This window comes from Urocitellus parryii, chromosome 10 (assembly GCF_045843805.1).
Source record: "Urocitellus parryii isolate mUroPar1 chromosome 10, mUroPar1.hap1, whole genome shotgun sequence".
Classification (NCBI taxonomy): Eukaryota; Metazoa; Chordata; class Mammalia; order Rodentia; family Sciuridae; genus Urocitellus; species Urocitellus parryii.
The window spans coordinates 15,424,341-15,447,238 of record NC_135540.1 but is presented as its reverse complement, the minus strand read 5'-3'; the positions used below and the strand labels follow the sequence as shown (position 1 = coordinate 15,447,238).

The following is a 22,898-nucleotide window of genomic DNA, read 5'->3' as shown; positions in this document are numbered from 1 at the left end:
CCAGAAAAAAATTCATTTTTTAGTTTCTAACTCCTGGTTATCCTTAGTTTGAATGTCAGCTTCTGAATGAGGTTGGGGGCAGGCCTTAACTGATAACTATCACTTTTATCATAGCCCCATTTTTTTTTTTTTTTTTGGTTAGCACCTGCCACAACTTGTGATATATTAGATACCCACATATAGTAGTAAATACATTTCAAAAAAAGTTCAGTTCTTATAAAAACTGGCATTATTGTGAATTTAATGAAATAACCCGAGTCATTCTGCGCAGAGAAGGAGGTCTCCTCTGTGTGTTGGGGGTGGAATGGGAGTAGTAGGTTTCAGGATTCAGACTAAGTTCTCTCAGGTCTGTCCAAGTCTGACTGTGGTTTGGTGCCACCTGGTGGAAGTTATGTCCTCATGTGACTGCTGTTTGAAGATGGTGTAGAAAATGGGAGCCAATTATAGTTGTCCCTTATTATCTGTAGTGGTTTGGTTTTAGTATCTAACCCTCCACCCCGCCCCATACCAGTTCTTAGATACTCAAGTCCCTTATATAGAATGACATAATATTTACATATAATCTATGCACATCCTCCTGTGTACTTTAAATTATCTCTGGATTACTTATAATACCTAATACAACATAAGTGCTCTATAAATAGGTTATCTTTTTTTAATGTTTATTTTAGTTATGGGTGAACATAATAAACTTTATTTTATTTTTATGTGGTGCTAAGGATCAAACTCAGTGCCTCATGCGTGCTAGACAAATGCTCTATTGCTGAGCCACAACCCCAGCCCCAGGTTATCTGTTGCTTAGGGAATAATAAGGAAGCAAAAAGTTTGTCTCTGTTCAGTACAAGTGCTCCTCCTCAATATTTTCAATTGGTGGTTGGTTGAACTGAGGATGTAGAATCCACTGATAAAGAAGGGCAACTATACCAGTTGCCTTATCTGAATTCATTAATTCATGAAGTTTTACCATGATATTTATATTTGTATTTATGTGCTTGATATTTACACACCGTGGTCCATAAAGTTAGAGACCATATCTGCTTTGTTGACTGGAATTCTCAGTCAGGAACCCAGTAGGTTTTCATTAAAGTATTTATTGAGTGAATGAGAAAGCATCATGGGCTAGAACAGAATGCCAGGAATTTTGTATTTAGAGACTGATGAGCAGTGCAATTTAACCAGCAGTGCTTTGTAGGAGAGGCAGGGTTGAGAGGTGAGCTGGACAGGTACAGTGGAATCAGATTGTGATGGCCCTTAAGGTAATGTGAATAGCAGAGGAGCTGTGTGAAACAAGATCTGGAGGTGACATGTGAAAAGAGAAAGATGTATTTTAAACACTCAGACTGTAGCAAGGGGCATACCTTCCAAAATACCAGGTTGAGAGGTTAGGGAACTACTAGGTTAGGGAATTAAACTTGACCCAACTTCACAAGGCAACAAAGGAGAGGAAAAAAAAAATGATGGAAATAGAATTTATAAATTGAGATAGTTGAAATAAGTCCAAAGCATACCAGAAATTATATTAAAACCTTCAATGATATTCTTAGAATGAATCTGTGATATTTATAACAGAGTCATAAAAGTAAATCAAATAAGTAGAAACAGATAACACATATTAGATAAAACTAAATTTAAAAAATGGAAAAACATTTAGAAAAATACTAATCAAAGGAGCTAGAGAAATAAGATAGAATTTAGGGTGGATATCTTTAATCAGGTCAAAGAGTGTTTTCAAACTGGGAAAAAAGAATAGTCAGAAAGCATAATTATAATAAACATACATGTATTTAACACCATGACTTTACAACACCATTTCAGAATTGCCAGGAGAAGCAGACATAATTACAAAATAGTAGGACTTGAACACATTTCAAAATTGAAAAGTCAATTAGACACATAATTTAAAATGGCATCAAAGAATTGAGCCACAGGACTGGCAAACTTCATAAATTGAAGTAACATAGAATATTGTACCTAAACTATAGAAGTAAGACCTCAGATATTTTAAAATTTATCCAAAGGCCAGTTTTTAACCATATGCTATGCTACAGGGAAATTTCAACAATGTTCAGAAAATAAGTATCATACAGAATATATTGTCTTGATGGTATAATAAAATTAGAAAACAATGAAAAGACAATCATAATACTTTATGATTTTGGGAACTAAAGCTCAGTTAACAGGTCAAAGAGGAAATGAAAATTATAAAATACTTAATAGCTACATAACAATGAAAGCATTGCATATTAAAACCTGGGCTTGGCATGGTGGTATGCTTCTGTAATTCCAGCTGCTCTGGAGGCTGAGGCAGGAGAATACAAGTTCAAAGCTAGCTTTAATAACTTAGCCAGGCCCTAAGCAAATCAGTGAGACCTGTCTCTAAATTAAAAAAGGGGCTGAGGGGGAAAAAAAAGGGGGGCTGAGTGGTTAGGGTTTTGTCTCAGTGATAGAACGCTTGCCTATCGTGTGTGAGGCACTGGGTTTGATCTTCAGCACCACATAAAAATAAATAAATAAAATAAAGCTGTTTAAAAAGGTGCCGAGGTATGAAATATGATATGTCAAGAGCTTTGTAATGTTGTGAACAACCAATAAAAAATAAATAAATAAAAAGGTGCCGAGGGCTGGGGATGTGGCTCAAGTGGTAGCAAGCTCACCTGGCATGTGTATGGCCCGGGTTCGATCCTCAGCACCACATACAAACAAAGATGTTGTGTCCGCCGAAAACTAAAAAATAAATATTAAAAAAAAATTCTCTTAAAAAAAAAATAAAATAAAAAGGTGCCAAGGATGTTGCTCAGTGGCTCATATACTATAATTGGAACAATACAGAAGATAAGCATGGCCCCTGTATATAAGGATGATCCATAATATGAAGTTGTCCATCTTAAAAAAAAATTGGAATGTGACTTAAGCAGAATTCACTGGGTAATAGAGTAGCTCTAAATGTATTTCTTAGAAAATAAGATTGCTATAATGAGCATATATTCAAATCTTGATGTTAATAAATTAATAAAGGACCAATATAACAAAGCCAAATAAAGTAGAAGAAAGGTAAAAATAAACATCAAAATTAATGAAATAGAAAGTAAAAATACAATAGATTTTGTTTTTACAGTACTGGGGATCCAACCCCCAGGGATGCTCTACCACTGGGCTACATCTTTAGTCCACCCCTCCTCCCCACACCCCTCCACTCTCATTTGGTACTGAGGATTGAACCCAGGGGCCACTAAGCTACATCCTATCCTTTATTTTAATCTTTTATTTATTTATTTATTTATTTTGAGATAGAGTTTTGCTAAGTTGCTGAGGATCTAAGTCCTGCCTCAGACTCGAGAGTTTCTGGGATTATAGGCATGAATCACCACGTACAACTCCCCAGCCTTCTAAAAAATTGAGACAAGGTCCTGCTATGTTGCCAGGCTGGCCTTGAACTTGTTGTCCTTCATTTCAGCCTCCTGAGTAGCTAGATTATAGGTGTGTACAACTGTGTTGGGCAAAATAATAGATTATTAATAAAACCAGAACATTAATAAAATTTATCCTTTCTCTCTCTTTACAGTCCTCTGTAAAGAGAGAGAAAGGATAAATAAGCACTGAGAACAAAAATATGAACAACAGAATAGAGTTTAAAAACTATAAAAGAATGTTGTGAACAAACTACTGCCAAGGAATTTGAAAACCCATGAAACGGATAATCTTTTTTTTTTTTTAATATTTTTTAGTTAAAGGTGGATACACAGTATTTTTTTTTTTTTTAGAGATTGAGAATTTTTTAATGTTTATTTTATTTTACATTTTGGCGGACACAACATCTTTGTTTGTATGTGGTGCTGAGGATCGAACCCGGGCCTTATGCATACCAGGCGAGTTCGCTACTGCTTGAGCCACATCCCCAGCCCCAACACACACATTATCTTTATTGTTATATGATCTGAGGATGGAACCCAGTGTCTCACACATACTAGGTGAGCACTCTACCTCTGAGCCACAACCCCAGCCCTGAAATAGATAATCTTAATATGTAAATTATAGCAGACTCAAGAAGAAATAGAAAACCTAAACAAATCAATAATGATTCATTTAAAAAATCTTACATATCCATGCTGCTCATTTTTAAAAATCTTACATATGAATGCTGCTCATATATATATATTTAAATAAAATCCATCAGATCCAGTTCTAGTACTTTATATTTTAAGCATATTTTAAGGGATATACATAATTCCTGTTATATCCAAATTATCATAGAAAAGTAGTAAAAAGGCGGAAAGCTTCCAAACTGATTTTTGTGAAGCGGGACTAACCTAAGCTTAAAATTTCCAGTACACAAAAGTTTCTGGTTAAACTCATGTATTATCTCAGCTCTAAATATTCAAAATAAAGAATAGCAAATGAAATCCAGCATTGATTTAAAAACATAATGACTAGATGTATTAGAAGGGAGGCAAGGATGGCCAGATACTAGGAAGTCTATTAATGTAATCATGTAACTAGAGTAAAGGAGAAAACCCATGTAACAATGTCAATAGATCCAAAAAGCATTTGTTAAATTTCAGTGCTAAACTGCTGAGACTGGCTTTGAATTTGAGATCCTCCTGCCTCAGCCTGTGGGATTACAGGCATGTGCCACCATACCTAGCTGCCATACTTTTTCTCCATGAAGTATGATATTTGCTGTAGATTTTTAGTATATACCCCTTATCATGTTCCAATCCACATTAAGAGTATTTATCCTCAGCAACTTGGGGTTGTCTCAAAATAAAATTTAAAAAATAAAAAGGAGGGCTAGGGTTGTAGCTCAGTGATGGAGCGCTTGCTTTGCATGCATGAAGCACTGGGTTCGATCTTCAGCACCACATAAAAATAAATAAATAAAAATAAAGGTATTTTGTCCATCTACAGCTTAAATAAATAAATAATAAAAAGGAGTGGGATATAGACATTGGTAAAGTGCCCTATGTTCATTCAATCCCTAGTACTCCCTCTTCCCCCTGAAAAAACAAAAACATCAAAATTTGAAAGAAGAACCAGTTATTATTTCTCCTAGACCTCTGTGGTCATGTGGTTCTGCTGATATGAACTGGTTCCTCTTAAATGTGTTGATCTGTCCATCAGCTGGAAGCTGGCTTGTCGAGTGGGGGCCTCAGCTGGGTCAACTTAGCCCTCCTTCTTTCTAGTCATCGTATTTCTTTTTCATTTCTTATGCTGTGGTCAAGGACCTGGTGTTATGTTGAGGAATGGTGATCCTCCTGTGCATCCCTGTTTCCTTCCTAATCTCTGAAGGAGGTGTATCTGAAGTTGCCACTTGAAATTTAGTGTTTGTTGTGAGCTTTTTAGTATGTATATTAAATTAAGGAGTCTTTTTCTGTTTCTTTGGTTTTGTCCTTTCAGCATTCTTTGACATCTTGTTTTTTCTCCTCTAACCTGTTCACATAGCTGTAAAGTAATGGATTCTCAGGTGTTGATCTCTTCTTGCATTCTCAGATGGTCAACTCTCCACATTTCTCATCATTTTGCTTTGTTTTGCCTTCAGTTAAAGATCTTTGCTTTGTATATTTATAAGTGAAATGTAACTGTAATTGTATTTTCTTGTTCTTATCTAATTTTAGAGTCAAGATTACTCTGGGCTCATCAAATAATCTAGGTGTGGCTTTCTCTTCTCTTTCTTTCTTTCTTTCTTTTTTCTTTTCTTTTCTTTTTTTTTTTTAATTTGGTACTGGGGATCGATCTCATGGGTACTTGACCATTGAGCCACATCCCCAGCCCTATTTTATATTTTATTTAGAGACAGGGTCTCAGTGAGTTGCTTAGTGCCTCACTTTTGCTGAGGCTGGCTTTGAACTTGTGATTCTCCTGTCTCAGTCTCCCAAGGCACTGGGATTTCAGGCGCGCACAGCTCTCTTCTGTTTTTGGTAACAATTTGCATAAGAACTACTTTTAAAATTTGCTAGGCTGGGCATGGTGTTATATACCTATAAGTCCAGCTATTTGGGAGGCTTTGAGGCAGGAGAATGAAAAGTTTGAGACCTTCCCAACTATGTATGATATATCAAAGTGCATAAATGCATTCTACTGTCATGTATAACTAATTAAAACAAATTAAAAAATTAATAAAAAATGTTTGAGACTAGTCTCAGCAACTTAATGAGATCGTGTTTCAAAATTAAGAGGGCTGGGGCTGTAGCTCAGTGGTGAATGCTCACCTAGTATGTGTGAGACCCTGAGTTTGATCTTGATCTACAAGTGGAATTGAAAAAGGAAAAAAAAAAAACAAACTAAACAAAAAACGCCCAAAACAAAACTCAAATCCTTGAAATCAATTGTCATAGTAGTATTTCAAATAGAGACCATTAACTGTTTTAACTCACTTTGCAGAGTGCCATGCATATTTGGGTGCTTAATAAGTGCTATACTTGTTTGTCTAATATTCATTAGAAAAGACTAGTTGGAATAATTAATTTGCAGTCTCCTATGAGTAATTGCTAAGTTTGAAAGAGTGTTTTGCCTAGTATATAATCATAAAGCATATAATCAACAAACTTCCTATAATGCCAGCTACTTGGGAGGCTAAGGCCAGAGGATTGAGAGTTTAAGGTCAGCCTAGACAATTTAGCCAGACCCTGTCTCAAGTAGAGAAAAACAATCAAACTCAGGAGAGTTTGGCCCAGGGAAAACTTAAGTCAAATGTAAACAACATGAATAAAAAGTCAAATTATAACTAAGCCATGTAGTTATCAACAATAGTACATACTGGCTACTCATTCATTATAGGATTTGCATGGTTCATACCTTACAATGAATGCTCTTATTGTAGATGATTTATGATAAAATATTTTAGAAGTCATGAAAATCTAAAAAGAGCCATGTTCTTTTCCTAAGAAAATTTTGTCATTGTGAACCTCTATTAAACACTCATGACGCTGGTCGTGGTGGTGCATGCCTGTAATCCCAGTGGCTCATTAGGCTGAGACAGGAGGATCTCGAGTTCAACTAGCCTCAGTAATTTATCGAGGCCCTAAGCAACTCAGTGAGAAACACTGAGTTGTAATTTATAAATAAATTACAAAAAGGGCTGGGGATGTGGCTCAATGGTTTAGGCATCCCTGGGTTCAATCCCCAGTACCAAAAAACAAAAACAAAAAACTCTCATTACTTTTGAGGCTTTTGTTTTGGTTTTTTTTGGTACTGGGGATTTAACTCGGGCCAATTTACCACTGAGAGTCATCTCCAACCCTTTTTATTTTTTTATTTTGAGACAAGGTCTCAGTTGCTTAGGGCCTTGTTAAATTGCTGAGGCTAGCCTTGAATTTGGGCTCCTACTATGTCAGCCCCCAAAGCCACAGGGATTATAGGTGTACACCACTGTGCCTGGCTTGTGCAGGCTTGTACACACATAAATATTTGAACTTTCTTAGGTGGGGTTTAAAGATGTAGCATATACCCATTATTGTTTAACTTTATGTATATGCAGTTTTGTATATCATATTGTCTTTAGGACTTTCACTCTTAAGGGGGGGACTCAGTGAATTGAAAAGTCAGACTACTTTTTTTCTTTTGTTAATAATTTAGGACTTCCAGTTCGTAGGCCCATAAGCTTAATTATTTGTTGAATACATGAATGTATATGTGACTGTGGGTCAAGCATCTTTATTTTACTTATATAATGTAAAATATGATATTAAAATAAGCCAGTAAGCCAGAAAAACTGCAAATAGACAAACCGAAGGATAAAACATGAACTAACTCATCTTTTCTCTTTGTAAATCTGTAGACTGTACTCCTGTTTTCTCATGTAGGCGAACCAAGTTTTTTTACCTAGTGGTCCTAAATCACCTGATTCTAGCTTATTGTCTTTTTTCTTATAGATTAGTTTTCTTGACTTCCCTTTTTTCCTAAACATGTGCAACACAAACTTTGAATTTCATTACTTGTTAATATGATTGTATGAGAAAAGCTTAGACCGACCTCCTCCTGTTGTTCTCCTACTCCTGCTCAAAATATTTCTTTTTCTTAATTTCTCAGAAAGATACTTCCCATTGCTTTAGCTTTTGACATTAAAAAGCAAAACAGCAACCATTTTGCAGTTGGCAATATATAAAGTAAAGGTAAAATGGATTTAACTTCATCTATTTTATAACCTATAAATGTCATAGAAGATTTTTCTGGAATTTCTGACTTTGAAATCATAAGGTAGCTGGGGATGTGGCTCAAGCGGTAACGTGCTCGCCTGGCATGTGTGGGGTGCTGCGTTCGATCCTCAGCACCACATAAAATAAAATAAAGATATTGTGTCCACCAAAAACTGAAAAATAAATATTAAAATTTAAAAAAAAGAAATCATAAGATACTCTATGGTCTTTGTCCAAGTATTTAACTTCTTGGGGCCTCAGGTTTATTGGTGTATATAGAATAAGGGAAAACTTAATTCTCATGTAATTCTCCTTTTGGTGGTTGGAGAGCTTGCTAATTAAAATAGGAGCCAGTGTGGTGACACATACCTGTAATTTCACTTGGAGGCTGAGGCAGGAGGATTGTGAATTTTAGGCCAGCCTTGACACTTTTAGTGAAACTGTGTCTCAAAAATAAAAAGCCTGAAGATACAAGTTCAGAGGTGGAATGCACCCGGATTTTATTCTCAGTTATACTTCCCAAACCCTTTGTGTTATTATTCTCAGTTACACTTCCCACACCCTTTGTGTTAGAATCTAGCCGAAGACTATCTGAAAGAGCACACATTATAGGTTTGGGTGTTCTTGTGTCATATGCCTAATCCATGATAGTCAAAGAAAAAAGGTCGCAATCAGGTTCTTTATGTTTTGAAAACCTGTGGGTGATAAGATCACTAGACTCTTTTCCAACCATAACATTGTATCATTTTTTGTACTAGATATCAAAAGGATACAAATGAAATCATTAGTGTAATCTAAAAATAAAAACATTTAAAACCTATATGGTATTGGGAACAATTATATATCTCAAGCATTTTTTTCTTCTTGTTACTACAGGACTATAAAATCACCCAAATATCACAAGTGAACATTTTGTGGCCATTAGCATTCAAATTCTGTAAAAAGGCCAAGAGTTTTTATTTTTGGTTATAGTGTACTTTAATTGTAATGATTATATATTCAGACATTTTCAAAACACAAGAGATTAGTGATTGAAAGAGTTTGTCCAACTAAAGCAAATCAACAAATGAAATGAATTTAAGATTCTGTCCTTGAAAATTAGAGACCATTAACAAGCTTTATAACCTTTCTTAAAATTGTGAGTTGTGACCAGTTGGGATTTTAAACTTCCCCTTCTTTCCATGTCAGTTACATATTTGCTGATTAACAAGCCACCCCATTACAACACCAAACATTACTGTCTCACACAATTTTTGAGGTTGAGAATTGAGGAATGGCTTTGCTGTGTGGCCCTGGCTCTGGTCATCGAGGGCTTCACTCATCCGAAGACTTGGAGGGTCTGTCTGTCAGACATGGCTCTTGGCAGGACTTCTTGCCTTATGTTCCAGCTCTGCAGAGCTGCTGGGTGGGGGGTACTCATGACTTGAGTGGCATTTGGTTTTCATCTTCAGCCTTATTCTTTTTGTTAGAAGACAGGAACTAAGTACTGTCCATACTAAAAAGGAGAGGGGAATTAATTAATTCCCATGAAGGGGGAAATGTGAAAAAAAGTGTGTGGATGAGAAAATCTGTAGGCACTAAATTTATCATCTCAGGTAAACAGGCTGTTAGTTTGGTTCCTGGGGAGTGTTGAGAGCGAGGGCTGTGGTGTTAGGGTGCTTGTTTGCATGCTGACCTGCCCTTTTCTAACCTCAGTTCACTCATCTATATAATGAGCATAATACTAGTGTGTATTTCATAGACAGGGGAGAGGAGTGAGTAAAATAGGAAGGTAAAATATTTAGCATAAAGACTTTTATTGGATAAGCATTCAATAAGCTGTTACTTTCCTTTTTTCCCTCTGCAAGGACGTATTAGTTACTTTGATATAGAGGATGTCTTTCTAAGTGTAATGTCATTAGCAGAATATGAATTTAAAGTGTCTATGGTAATAGCCTGCACATTCAGACTCAGTTTAAGAAAATTCTGCTCATAGCTAGGCATGGTGGCTCATGCCTGTAATCCCAGCAGCTTGGGAGGCTGAGGCAGGAGGATTGCAAGTTTGAGGCCAGTCTCAGCAATTTAGCAAGGTCCTAAGCAATTTAGTGAAACCCTGTCCCATAATAAAAATAAAAAGAGCTGTGGATATGACTCAATAGTAGAGCAACCCTGGGTTAAATTGCCAGCACCAAAAATAAATAAATAAATAGGGCTGGGGATATACCTTAGTGGTAAAAAGTGCCCTTGGGTTAAATTCACAGCTTAAAAAAGAAAAAAAATTCTACTTTACCTACTCATGATGAAAACTTGAAAAGTGCAGGTGTGTATGTGCATATATACACAGAGATATACTTAAATGTATGTATATGTATCACATACTGTGATATATATAAACATGCATACTTATATATAAATACATACAATCGAGTGTGCTCCATGGTTTGAGTTATAACTATAGGAAAAATGTATAAATCTTGCCACATCTATATTTTTAATATTTTCTCATGTTAAAAATTTGGGGAATAAGAGGAACTGAGTATGGCGGTATACACCTGTAATCCCAACTACTTGGGAGGCTGAAGCAGGAGGGTCACAAGTTGGAAGCCAGCCTTAGCAACTTTAGTGAGAGTGTCTCAAAATAAAATAAAAAAGGTTTGGGATATAGCTCAGTGGTAGAGCACTTGTTTAGCATGCAGAAGGCCATGGGTTCAACCACCACTACGGACAAAAAACTAAACATCAAAAAGTCCCATTCTGTGAGTCCCTACCTTTGGTCTTAAGCACCCTCCTCCCCCAAAAATTCAAATTTGAAGTTATCATTAAAGAGATGTGTCTCACTATATTGCCCAGCCTCCCCCAAACTCTGAGGCTCATGTGATCCTCCTTCCTCAGACTGACTAGTAACTGGAACTACAGATCTGTGCTACTGCGCCTTTTTTGTTTTTGTTTTTAAATAGAGCAATCCATTGAATATCTTCCCTGTTTCTTCAAGATAAGCCTAGAAATGAAATTCCTACATCAGAAACATGAGCTTCTTTTAGACTTTTGATAAATGGTACATTGCTGTCCTGGATGTTTGTTCCAGCTTATATGAGCAATGGCTTATCCTTTCTTGTTATTCCCAGTGTAGTATTTATTGGTCTCTAAAAAGCATTAGTAGCTTTTGAAGGCCTAGTTACAGTAGTAAGGTAGAATGGTATTAATGCCCAGAGAATTTTGTTTTTACAAAAGCTTTAGAATATAGTAATATTTTCCAGTCTTTTTGAATTCATTTGTGTTGTGTATATAAGTAAAATAAATAGTATGCAAGAATACACACAGCCATTCTCCTGGAGATTAAAATATAAGGTGGTCAGGGACACATGTAATTAGGATGTACAGAAGATTAAACACACACACGTACATACACTTCTTAAGATACATTTTAAAAGCAAATAGTAAAGTAAAAGTTGCCTATCAGGCTACAGACTTGAGTCTTTCCTACATTGAGAAGACTATTCTTGAGCCGTGTTGACTTGTCACCTCCACAAAAAATATACTTGGGCTTATGGTACTGTTTTCTTTTCTAAACATTATGCATGAAAAAATACTGATAAAGGTAAAAATTGAGATTCGTTATCAATTTCAGTGGTCTGATTAAAGGTTCCGTCTTGGTATTCCTTATCCCTCACATGGAGATACTGTCAATAGATGATCTTTATTTCATATTGATTACCAATAAGTAAAAGTAACCAGTCATTTAGTTTCTTTTGCCTCAATCTTAGCAGGTTTACTTACTCCAAGAAAGAGATCTTTATTTGGACTAAAGGGAACTGTTTTTGGAAACAGCACGTGGGTTCTTTTTCGTAATAAGGCAGAGGTAGGGGAAGGTCCTAGAGAATAAATACTAACAGAAGAAATTGGAAAAAAAAAAAAAGAATCATGGGCTTTTTGCAAATCCATTCTGACGCTGCACCGTTGGGTGAACTTTTATAAAAATCATTTTATTCATTTTTATAAATATTGCTGTTAAATATTTTTTTCTCTAAATAATCAATTAATTCAAATCATAAAACGTATGTCACCTTGTTATTTTAAATTTGTATCTGTCAAAACTTTTTTGAGTTCATTCGGCAAACACCGAACACTTAATCTGTAGAAGGCAATGTGTTATGAAAATTTTGTGACAAACAACTTCAGGGTAACATTTTGTTTCAAATGATTTTTATCTTAAATTCAGGGAGGCTTTTTCTTGTTTTAATGAGGTCTCCAGTCATCATTTCATTGGTTTTTGTGTTTTCAATTAACTTCATAGTCACAAAGTTGGTAATTTATCTCCTTTTACTGTATTTTAATATGTACTTTTTTTGTAAGAAGGTTAATTTCTCGCAAAAAAGATTGTTTAAGTAGATGAACACTTTCGTTTCCAAACGAACAAACAGAAATGTAAGGGCACCTGGGTTTCAGACTGCCCTTAGGGGAGCCAGCGCCCGGGGCTGCTGCGTTCTGTTTGCTGCGTGCCTGTGTAGCCTGCCCTGTGACTTCTGAAAGGGAGAGCGACCAAGTCGGGCTCGGAAAGTAGTGGAAGCTCCTTACTTTCCAAGTCCATGCTTTTGGAATATTTTCTAGATGTGACGTTTTTTCATTGGCGTTCCTGTTTTAAAGTGTGGTTCTTTGAAGGGAACTGATCGTGTTGCATAAGCTACAAAAAGGCCCAGACAAGTTTAAGAGCCACCGCTGCTCCCAGCTGCGGGACAGTGTTCTGTCGCTTCCAGGAGGACCACCTGATTAATGGCTCTTTTGCAGGGGGCACGATTGCAGACTCGGCTTCCGCAGGGCGTGAAACGAGCCCCGTGCCGCCGAGGGCTGGGTCCCGGCCCGGCCGCCGGGCGCCGCAGCCTCAGGTGTCGCCGCGGCCGCTCGGGCGGGCGGGCGTCGGGACTTCCTGTCTGGGCGCGGGGCGGAAGGATCGCGTTGCCAGCCGGGCCGCCGCCGCCCTGCCGTTAGGTGGTGGGGTTTCTCAGCCCGGCGGCGGGAGGCGGGCCGGCCGCGGCTTCCTGTCGGAGGACGCGCAAGGATCCAGGCGTCGGAGTGTGTGCGAGTGCGTGAGTGTGTGTCGGTCGCACGGCGTGTGTCTCCGGCCGCGGGTTCCGCCTCCTCCCCTGCCGCCGCTGCTCACGGTGGAAGTCAATGTGAAGCAGCAGCTCCAGCCCCGGGATAAACATGGCGACGTCTCTGCATGAGGGACCCACGAACCAGCTGGATCTGCTCATCCGGGCCGGTAAGGACAGGGGAACTTTTCTCCTGTGCATCGGTGCAGCGGCAGAGGGGGTGCACAGAAGGCGGGGTGCCTCCCCGGTAGCGGTCAGTGCAGGGGGAACAGTGTCCACCTCAGTCACTGGGGCGGCCGGGGAGAGGGGGGAGTGAATGAAGTAATGGAGGCGACGAATCAGGAAGTGATCACCTTGGAGAGTAACCTGCCTCGAATCCGGCGTTGTCGCTTCAGGGTGGGTTCGGCGAGCGGCGACGGCAGCTGCCGGGAGGAGCGCTGGCAGCGGGTGCTGGGGAACCGAGCCGCGGTTAAGTTGGGGACTTGGGGGCGGACGAGTTGCGCGCTTCACCCCAGTTGCCGAGGAACCAGGAAGTGAGTGAAGCTGTTGTCTCTGCGCTGCGCCTGCCACGCTGTCTGGCTGGAGAGGCCGCCACTGCCGGCGGTCGGGGGCGGCGGGCTTCCCGGGGGACGCTCGCCGCCCCCCTTCAGACTTCGCCTACGCATCCGTGACTTCCGCATGGACCGGGCAGCCCCGGGCGATGTCCGGTGGACCGGTACCCGCCAAAAAATGCCCGGACCCTCCCTCTTCCCTGTATCCCCGCATTATGCAGCTCAGGAGTAACGGTCCTGGAAAGGGTCACTTAATAACGTTGTGGAACCGGGGTGCTACGGCTCCCAGGGGCTCGCCTCTCCTCGTTTAGTGGGTGGCTGTGAAGAAACTAGGTTTATGCCCCTTCCCTCGTGGGGTGTATTTTTGGGGGAGAGAATGGGAAGGACACGGAGTATATTTCGTCCCCCTGACCTGGTGCGTCGGGCGTGAGGGAAGAGCGTTTATTTTTGTAAACAGTGGGTGAATGTGAAGGAGCGGGGCGGGCGGGAGGGAGTCTTGGCCCCAGGGAAGTCTCCGCACGGAATTGCCCCCTTTCCCCTCCCCCCCAAACCTCCCACCATAGCGGAAGCGCCTAGGAGAGGACAGAACCCGCGGGATTGACAGGTCTCCGGTTCCAATCTGCTCTCTGAGATGTTCCAAATAAGAACGTTGATTTCTGGGGGCGGGACTACGGGCCCTCGCTGGGCCAATGAAGATTGGGCGGGAGTGAAGCTGACAATGTACGCATGGAATTGGAGGGAAGAGGAGTGTAAACACGGAAGTGGCCGAGGGGTGGGGGATGTGCAGCGCCACTGCTGCAGCGGAAGGGCATGGACTTAAGTTACATAGAAAAAGCAGCTTTGCTTAATAGCAGACGGCACAGTGAGGGCCCTAGGTCGTTGTAGCATGGCTTGAATATTATTTGCTTAATGTAATAATAAATATACATGTTCCTTTCTCCGGGTTCTGTGTCATATCACTGTCGATGGGAATTGGAAAATGAGAAATGTCCAAGGAATAGTAATGCTAAGAAAGGTCTTGCACTTTTTCTATCCATTGTTTTTAGGTAGGGAGTCTTGAAATTAGTTGTTTGGCTGGCAAACTATGTAATGCAGTTCGATTGAGGATAAAACATGAACACGTGTATCTTTAAATTTAACAGAACTTGAAAATCTGGAATCATGTAACCATATGTATTGTATAACACATGGTGAATAGCCTTTTATTCTATGAATCGTAGTATTATACTTTTCATAAGTTCCAAAGACAAATCACAGTATTCTGAGTAGTAATTGAAATGAAGAATTTTAAGTTTTTGGACTGGAGATATAGCTCAGTTGGTAAAGTGCTTGCCTCGCATGCACAAGGCCCTGGGTTCAATCCCCAGCATCACACACACACACACACACACACACACACACACATATGCACACAATTTAATGAATGCAAGAAAGCACAATGAAAACTTCCTTTTTATGTTTTCGGTCCGTTAATAATACAATATGAATTAATATAAATTTTTGACTTTATATTATTTGTACAGTCAATAATTACAATTGGTTGGGTCAGTGATAATGGTGACTGCTGAACGAGAGAGGTTGTTTCCACTGATTGAACACTCCAGAGAACCTTGAATTAGCTTCTGCAGTTAGATCTTTTGAAAAGTACAATAAAGGTGAGAGGGTTTAACTTCATCAGTAGAAGGCATTTTTTCCATTAGTCCTTGGGAATGATCAGCAAAATGAGGTGACCTGCAGATATAAACAGTGTTTGGTTTGAATATACAGAGTTTTGTTTTCTTTTGATAATGGTGTACTTCCCACCCCTCCCCCTTGGTGCTAGGGATCTGAGTCTGGGGCAACAGGATGCTACACAAGAGCTCTACCAGTGAGTTACACCCACAGCCATGATAAAAGTTTTTAAAGAAATTAAATGTCCTTTTCCAGCTTTACTGAATTCCTTTAGTACTGCAGATCTTTAGTTATGTCTTTTACTTTTCATGTTCTGGCAAGCTGTGTACCTTGTTTTCATAGCTCCAGAGTGCGCAAATAAGAAAGACTATGTGTTATACAATACCATTTTTGATCATGATGTTCTACAAAGAATATGTTTGGGGTTGTACTTCAGTGGTAGAGCACTTGCCTTGCACTGCGTTTGATAAGTAAGAAGAGATATCCCAGAAATTAAGATGCATGATTCTAAATTTTTATTGCTGCCAGTTTCTGTCATGTTAGCAAATTTTGTATTTGTAAAATGGTCAGGACACACTTTTTATCTCTGAGGGAGGTCATCAAGAGTGAAGAGAAAGTTCTTCCTCACAGAGATTTTTATGATCTAGTTGAGAAGATACATGAAAATCTCTATGATGTATAAATGTAAGAATAGCTGTGGTGATTATAATAATAGATTGATGATTAGTGTGGAGTGGTAACTACTGTCACATATTAAAGTACAAGAGAATAGACTTGCTAATGTTTTCTTCCTTAGAACTTAATTATCATGTATATGTACTCCTTCAGCCTTCAGTATTTATGCTGTCAGTGGGGTGTGAGGATGAAATAAATGAGCTTATTATATATCACTATCATTTATATACAAAAAATATCTTTGTGGTCAAGACTTAACACACTTTATAAAACTTTCACTGACAACAGGATTTGTAAAAGTGAGCCTTGACCCTGAAGCAAGGAGTTGAGGATCTTTATCTAGTTATCACTAACACTAGGTTGTCCTAGTGACTTATGGCTTCATTTTCTCTGACAGGGTTAAGTAGATGACCTCTAAGATTTTTGTAAGCTCTAAAGTTATAATTGGCTCGAATATTTAATGGAAAGTTAAAGCTCTTCTTTTTCTTTTAATTATACTGCGAGTTTGTCTCTGTGGTATTACGTATTTAAGAGGTTAATTTATTTATAAATGGGTGACAAATTGGAATTTGAGGCTATGTACATACATTAAGTCTATTTATATAGTTTAATAATTAAGGCTTGGTTTTAGTATAGTTAGCTTAATACAGGAAAACAAATGTCTGGCATTAATGCTTAGAATTTATGTGAAAGTATTGTGTGTCCATGGTCTGGATTTCCTCAAAGATTTTGGTTTAAAATATTCTACCTTTGGGGCTGGGATTGTAGTTCAGTGGTAGAACTCTTTCCTAGCATGTGAGAGGCAGTGGGTTTGATTCTCAACACCATATATAAATAAATAAAATAAAGGTTCATCAACAACTTAAAAAAAAATGCCACCTTTGTATCACCACATATGCATTCCTTGACTTCTTTTTCTTTCTTTTTTTTTTTTTTTTACATTTGAGAAGTAAAGGCATCAGAAGTTCTGTTTTATAATAGTTACTAAATGAAGGGGAAATTTTTCTCTGGAAGGTTTGCCTTAATTTTCACTTGACAAAAAAAAAAAGTTGTATTTTGTCAGCATTTGTCATGAAATTTGAAATTGTAAATTTTATTTCTGATTTACTATGAATTGGAATATCTAGTGAAGGTTGAGTATCCTTTATCTTGAAGTGCTTGGGACCAGAAGGGTTTCAGATTTCAGAGTTCTTAGGATTTTGGAATATTTGCATAAAAGCCAGAGCATTTCAGATTTGGAGTGCTCAACATGTATCAATAGAAAAAAGAAATAGCAGTATGTGAAAAAAGACAGGAAGCATGTGTTGAAATAAAAATTAAAATGGTATTAATTTTCTTTAAAAAAATTTTCCTTTGGGGGCTGGTGGTATGTATAGCTCAGTGACAGAATTCTGTCAAACCTTCATGAGGCTCTGGGTTCAGTCCCTTGTATTATTAAGGGGTGGGGGTGCGGAAGGGGTGCTGGCTGGGAATTGTATTGAAATTGACCTTCAGAATTCATTGCAGCATTAATACTAAAATTTATATAAAAATGAGTTACAGAGTAACATTGTTGTGTAAAAAGTCAACCAGGATAATTCAACATAAAGCAATTTAATTTTGAAACCAATTTTATGGGCAGAGAAGGATGTCTTGACATTTAAAATAACTGTGTACTCTGTAGTTTAAATGTTCAAAAAATTGCAGCTTTTAAAAAATCCTTAATATGTAAGTGGACAAATAATGTTTTACTTATAGAAATGGAATAGTAATTTTTCATTTACATATTGATATTTATATTTAGAAGCTAAAACTCATAGAAATGAGTATAGAATGTAATTATTATTAATTACATTTGATGATAAATAAACAACTGTGTACCTTAAAAACCATATTCTCTGATCTGGGAATTCTGAGAGTCCCAAGAGTCTTATCTGGGAAGTTAAAACTATTTTCATGATGATACTAAAAAATCATTTGTTTTTTCACAAGTGTGCTAGGAGTTTGCTAAAGGCTGTGACACAGTATTTCAACATTGAATGAAGGAGGTAAATCTGTCTGCCTTCAAATAAATTAAGTATTAAAAAGATGTTCAGGGATGGGACTGTAGCTCTGTGGTATAGTTCCTGCTTAGCATGCTGGAGGTCCTGGGTTCAGTCCCCAGTGGTGCAAGTGTATGCATGCGCAACAAAAAAGATTTGCAAAAATGTAAAAAACAAAGCTACTCTGAATTTTTTGTTTTTAAAAAAGTTTTTCATTCATTGTACTGTAATGTGTAACTAATTAAAATACATTAAAAAAGTTTTTCATAAAAACATTTGTTTACAGGGCTGGGGATGTGGCTCAGTGGTAGAGCTCTTGCCTAGCATGCATGAGGCACTGGGTTCTATCCTCAGCAACACAGGAAAAAAAAAATAGGTAAATAAATAAAGGTGTTGTGTCATCCTACAACTTAAAAATAAATGTTTAAAAAAGAAGTTTGTTTACAAGTAATCTGTTTATAAAAGTTTACAACATTTGTTTAGAAGTTTTAATAAAGGCGTTTGTTTACAAGTAATTATTTTAAAATTAATTAGTATTTTAAAATTTCTTTTGTTTTAATTTCAAATATGATACAAATCTATAGACAAGACCTTATATTATCAAACTCTGGGGTCCTCTGAATAGAAACAGTTTGAGAAGAGCTGAATTACAGTATTCCTGTTCAGTCTCTATTCAGTATGGTAGCCAGTAGCCTATTGAGTACTTGAAATGTGACTGAGAGTTTTAAATTTCTTTATATTGATTACATGTTGAAATGGCAATGTTTGGGGTGTATTGGGTTAAACAAAGGTGTTAATTTTGCTTTTTAAAATGTGGCTACAGGAAAAGTTTATGTGTGTTGCTGTTATTATTGGACAGCTTTGGTTTGGAAAAATAGTATTTAGTTATTTTTCTTGGAAAATAGTATTTAGTTATTTTCTCTTATAGTTTATAACACAGATACATTAATTAGGTCAAGGGCAAAAAAAAAAAAGGTGGGGTACCCAGACTTTTACTTTCCCCTCTTTTCGTTACCTTCATTTGTATTCTTCATTACTATTGTTATAGACTGTGCATGACATAAGTAAGTGTGTGGTGGTTGAACAGTGATGATCTTGTGATACTGGTTTGTGGTACTGTTTGTAGGAGAGTACTCTGTCACTTAATGGAACATCTTAACATTTTCCCTCCATTGCTCTCAAATGAAATTGCTACTAAATTTTGTTTTTGACTTGAGAACATTGTTATGAACTAGATCCATTGCCAGCATTCTCTTATGCAAAGCTGAGAGGTATGCCTCTTGTCAGACTTAATTACCAAGTTTGGTATTTTGTAACAGCTGTTGAGTGAGTCTGGAATAGTCTACCATACAAACACCAGTTGATTAGAAACATAGAAATGGAACAAGAATATTCCTACCAGTAGTAAATGAAGACATGGGCAATTTTTATTTTTGGCACTGTATTTAAAATGAAAATAGTTTTTGAAATGTATTTGATGCATTTATTTCTTCAAGGAGGATTGACTAGTAATATGAACTACTAGAAAATGATACCTTTCTGGTTACTTTCAGCTTCATTTGTTTCTATTTAAAAGGAGTTGCTTGTTTTTCCTCTGTAAATTTCATACACTGGTTTAGAAAGGATACTTACTAGTCTCAGATTTTAAATAAGAGGTAAGGAGTGTTATTTTTCAGCTATTGCTTTTAGTTTACTTACTTTGATTGCACAACACTGTTAAATTTATGGTTGTGCTTTAGAATTGTGTGTAGTTTGAGTTTAAATTTTAATTATTGATCTGAACAAAATAGTATTGAAAAAAATTGCTTTAATTATAGAAACTTGTATAGAAGGGGTGGCTCTTAAATTTCGGTTATCAAAAACCACTTGTTGCTGGGCTGGTGGCACACAATGAGAATGAGGCAGGAGGATCAAAGTTCAAGGCCTGTCTGGGCAACTTGGTGTGACTCTCCTTCAAAAAAATAAATAAATAAAAAGGACTGGGGACGTTCAACTTGGTAGTAGCATACTCCTGGGTTCAGTTCCCAGTACTGCAAGGAAAAAAAAATTACTTCTGTTAACAAAAGTATAGACATAGTGCCTGTTTTTACAAAATAGGTATTCTTGGAACTGTCAGTGGTACATTATTTATTGTAAATTGAGAGTGAGCTCTTGGAATTTTGTGTTTAGCATTATTTGGTAGATAAAACTTGTAAGAAGTGAAAGAAGTAAGCATCGAAAAAGAAGTGAAATCAGTGGTCTCAGACCTTGAGCTGTTGTCTTACAGAGTAACTTTTAAAATTATATTTTATTATACTTAAGTTTTTGACATCCTCTGAACTATTAGCTTCATGAAGCTAGACAACCTATTCACACTGTATCCCAGATTTTGTAGCACAGGGCAGACACTAGTGAAATACTCAGCAACCACTTGTTAATTATCCTTAAACTGTTAGTTCTCTGGTTGATAATTCTTAGATGTCATATACATATTTTATATTCTCATCCTAAATTGAAGATATAAATTTTCTTATATGTATTTATCTTACCAAATAAATTTTTTAAAAAGGCATTTCTAGGATATAATATGTTGCACATTGGGGAGAAGGGAAAGGTCAGAAATATCTAAGAAAATACACTTTAAAATTTTTTCTATAACAACAAGAAATTAAGGTTTTGAAAATATGCCTCAAACTACATAAGAATTTCAGGCACATAGTATGTGTTAGGCAAATTTCATTTTGTTCATAAATTAATTACTTAAAAATCTGGTAAATTATTAATACTGAATACTTCAAGTCTGATTTTAATATGGTAGGGTTTTAGGGTGTGTCTTAACACAATTACATAAGGCATTAGTTTACACAGGATAGTTTATTAATAGCACCTAAGACCACAGCTAAATTGCAGCACCAAGCAGACTTTTAAAGAGAATGCTCCTAGATTAAATTTTTAAAACCTGTGTGCGCTTTCCAGGTTCAGTAGTATATGTGAGTATTGTAGGGAGGCACTTTGAAAAAATTCCTGAGAATAGTAATATATTTCATACTTACTACTAAGTTTCTTAAAAATTTGAGCTAGAAGGGCTGATTGAATCCTTTGCTTCAGTGAAGCTGCAGATAAGAGTAAGCAGGGTCACCTAAAGATAGATTTACTTAGAGGTTTGGCTGCCTCTCTGGAACCATTTAGCTTTGAGCAGATTTCCATAAATGGAAAGAGCAACTGGAGAGACCTAGTACCTTGGTTGAGAGTGTGGATGATGTGCAACAGGTGGTGGAACCGTCTCTGGATTTTTAAAATAAATGCTCCCCAAATGACGGGTGCTTAAAGCTGAAGCTTTAGCATTGGTGAATTCTGAAACCAAGTGGATTTTTCTCCCCAGTTATAAGTTTCCTGAAAATAAAGATTCATGTCATTAGTGAATAGAACTTGTGAATTTGAATATGATTTTATGAAACTTGTATAAACATTTACTTTCAGTTTCTTGAGAGGACATCTTGAGAAAAATCTATCAAATTAAAAACTGCTACACATATATGTTTTAGAGCCTTTTACCAAGGGAAGTATTCAGTGTTTGAATATATAATACAAAATTAATAAAACATTAAGAAGTTTGTCCCCCACTTCCCTTGGAAGGTCAGTGGGTTGTTCGACATTCAATACATAAAAGAACATTGAGAATTATAGCAGCTATAAAGTTAAGATAGCTCCCTTGACCTCAAGGAGCCTATTAGTATCTTGTGGGAGTGTTAAGTTGTCACTGTTTATCAAGTTATTTATATGCCAGGCACTGTGCTAAGGTTTTTTTTTTTTTTTTAATGGGAATCACATCATTTAATTCCTAAAACTATTTGAGGTTGGGGCTGGGGTTGTGGCCCAGTGGTAGTGCTTGCCTCACATGTGAGGCACTGGGTTTGATCTTCAGCACCACATAAGAAAAAAATAACAAACAAAATAAAGGTATTAAAAACTATTTGACGTAAGTAATATTCCTGTTTTTTGAAGAACATTGAGGCCTAAAGAGATTGTTACTTGCCTAAGTGGCAGAGACTAGAACAATTTCACAAGTAACTTAATATCAAAGCATGAAAAGAAGTGGTAGAAGAGACACCCAAAAGGTGATGGAATTAGAAAAGGCTTTGTGATGGGGGGATAACTGTTAAAGAAACTTAAACATCTCTTAAGAGAGCCAGGTGTGGTGCTGGGCCTCTGTAGTCCCAGCTACTTGAGGATGAAGCAGGAGGATCACTTGAGTCCACAAGTTTGAGACTAGCCGGGGCCAATCTCAAAATAATGAAACAAAAACAGAAAAAATCTCAAAGGTAAAACCTAGCAAGGTCAAGTGAAGTTCCGAGGAAAAGAACAAGGTTATTGTGAAGAAAGTTCCCAATTGTCCTATAGCTAAAGTTAATGGGTGTTGTTATACATCTCAGGCAGCCCTGCTCATTCAAGAGAGTCTCTGTAAGAATTAAACTAATTTATTAAAATCATTTAGAAATAAAAAGTGTTTCTGACCGATTCTGTTAAGTATTTTCTTACTTGTAGTTTTTAGTGGCAATATATCAAAATATATAATTGACCTTGTAGGATTGTTAATCTACACCATCCTCTCCCTGCTTCCCACCCCCAAGTTAATTTTGGCCTAAAATTGATACAGACTTCGAATTTCAAGGGTCTTTTTTTTGTTTTCCTTTGGATAAGATCCGGAAACTTCTCATTAATTTTTCATCAGCCTCATTGGTTGCTTTTTGAATGCACATTCATTAAGTGTAAATACTACCTTATTTTGGTTTTAAGTTA

At 37.2% G+C, this 22,898-nt stretch overlaps 1 protein-coding gene and 1 pseudogene across 9 annotated transcripts in view; both read left to right on the top strand.

Moving 5' to 3' along the window:
* Elf2 (E74 like ETS transcription factor 2) overlaps positions 1 to 22,898 on the top strand; it is a 102,868-nt gene that overhangs the window by 68,589 nt on the left and 11,381 nt on the right. Inside the window, exon 1 of one of the 9 annotated variants that reach the window (XM_026386200.2) lies at positions 13,062 to 13,371. The exons of 7 other annotated variants lie outside the window; for them this stretch is intronic. In XM_026386200.2, coding sequence (XP_026241985.1) covers positions 13,314 to 13,371 — 58 coding nt within the window. In that variant the 5' untranslated portion in view covers positions 13,062 to 13,313. Of the gene's footprint in view, positions 1 to 13,061; positions 13,372 to 22,898 lie in introns of those variants that run through there. One more of the 9 variants, XM_026386201.2, reaches the window with a different exon arrangement.
* LOC113180977 (U6 spliceosomal RNA) lies at positions 2,790 to 2,889 on the top strand (annotated as a pseudogene).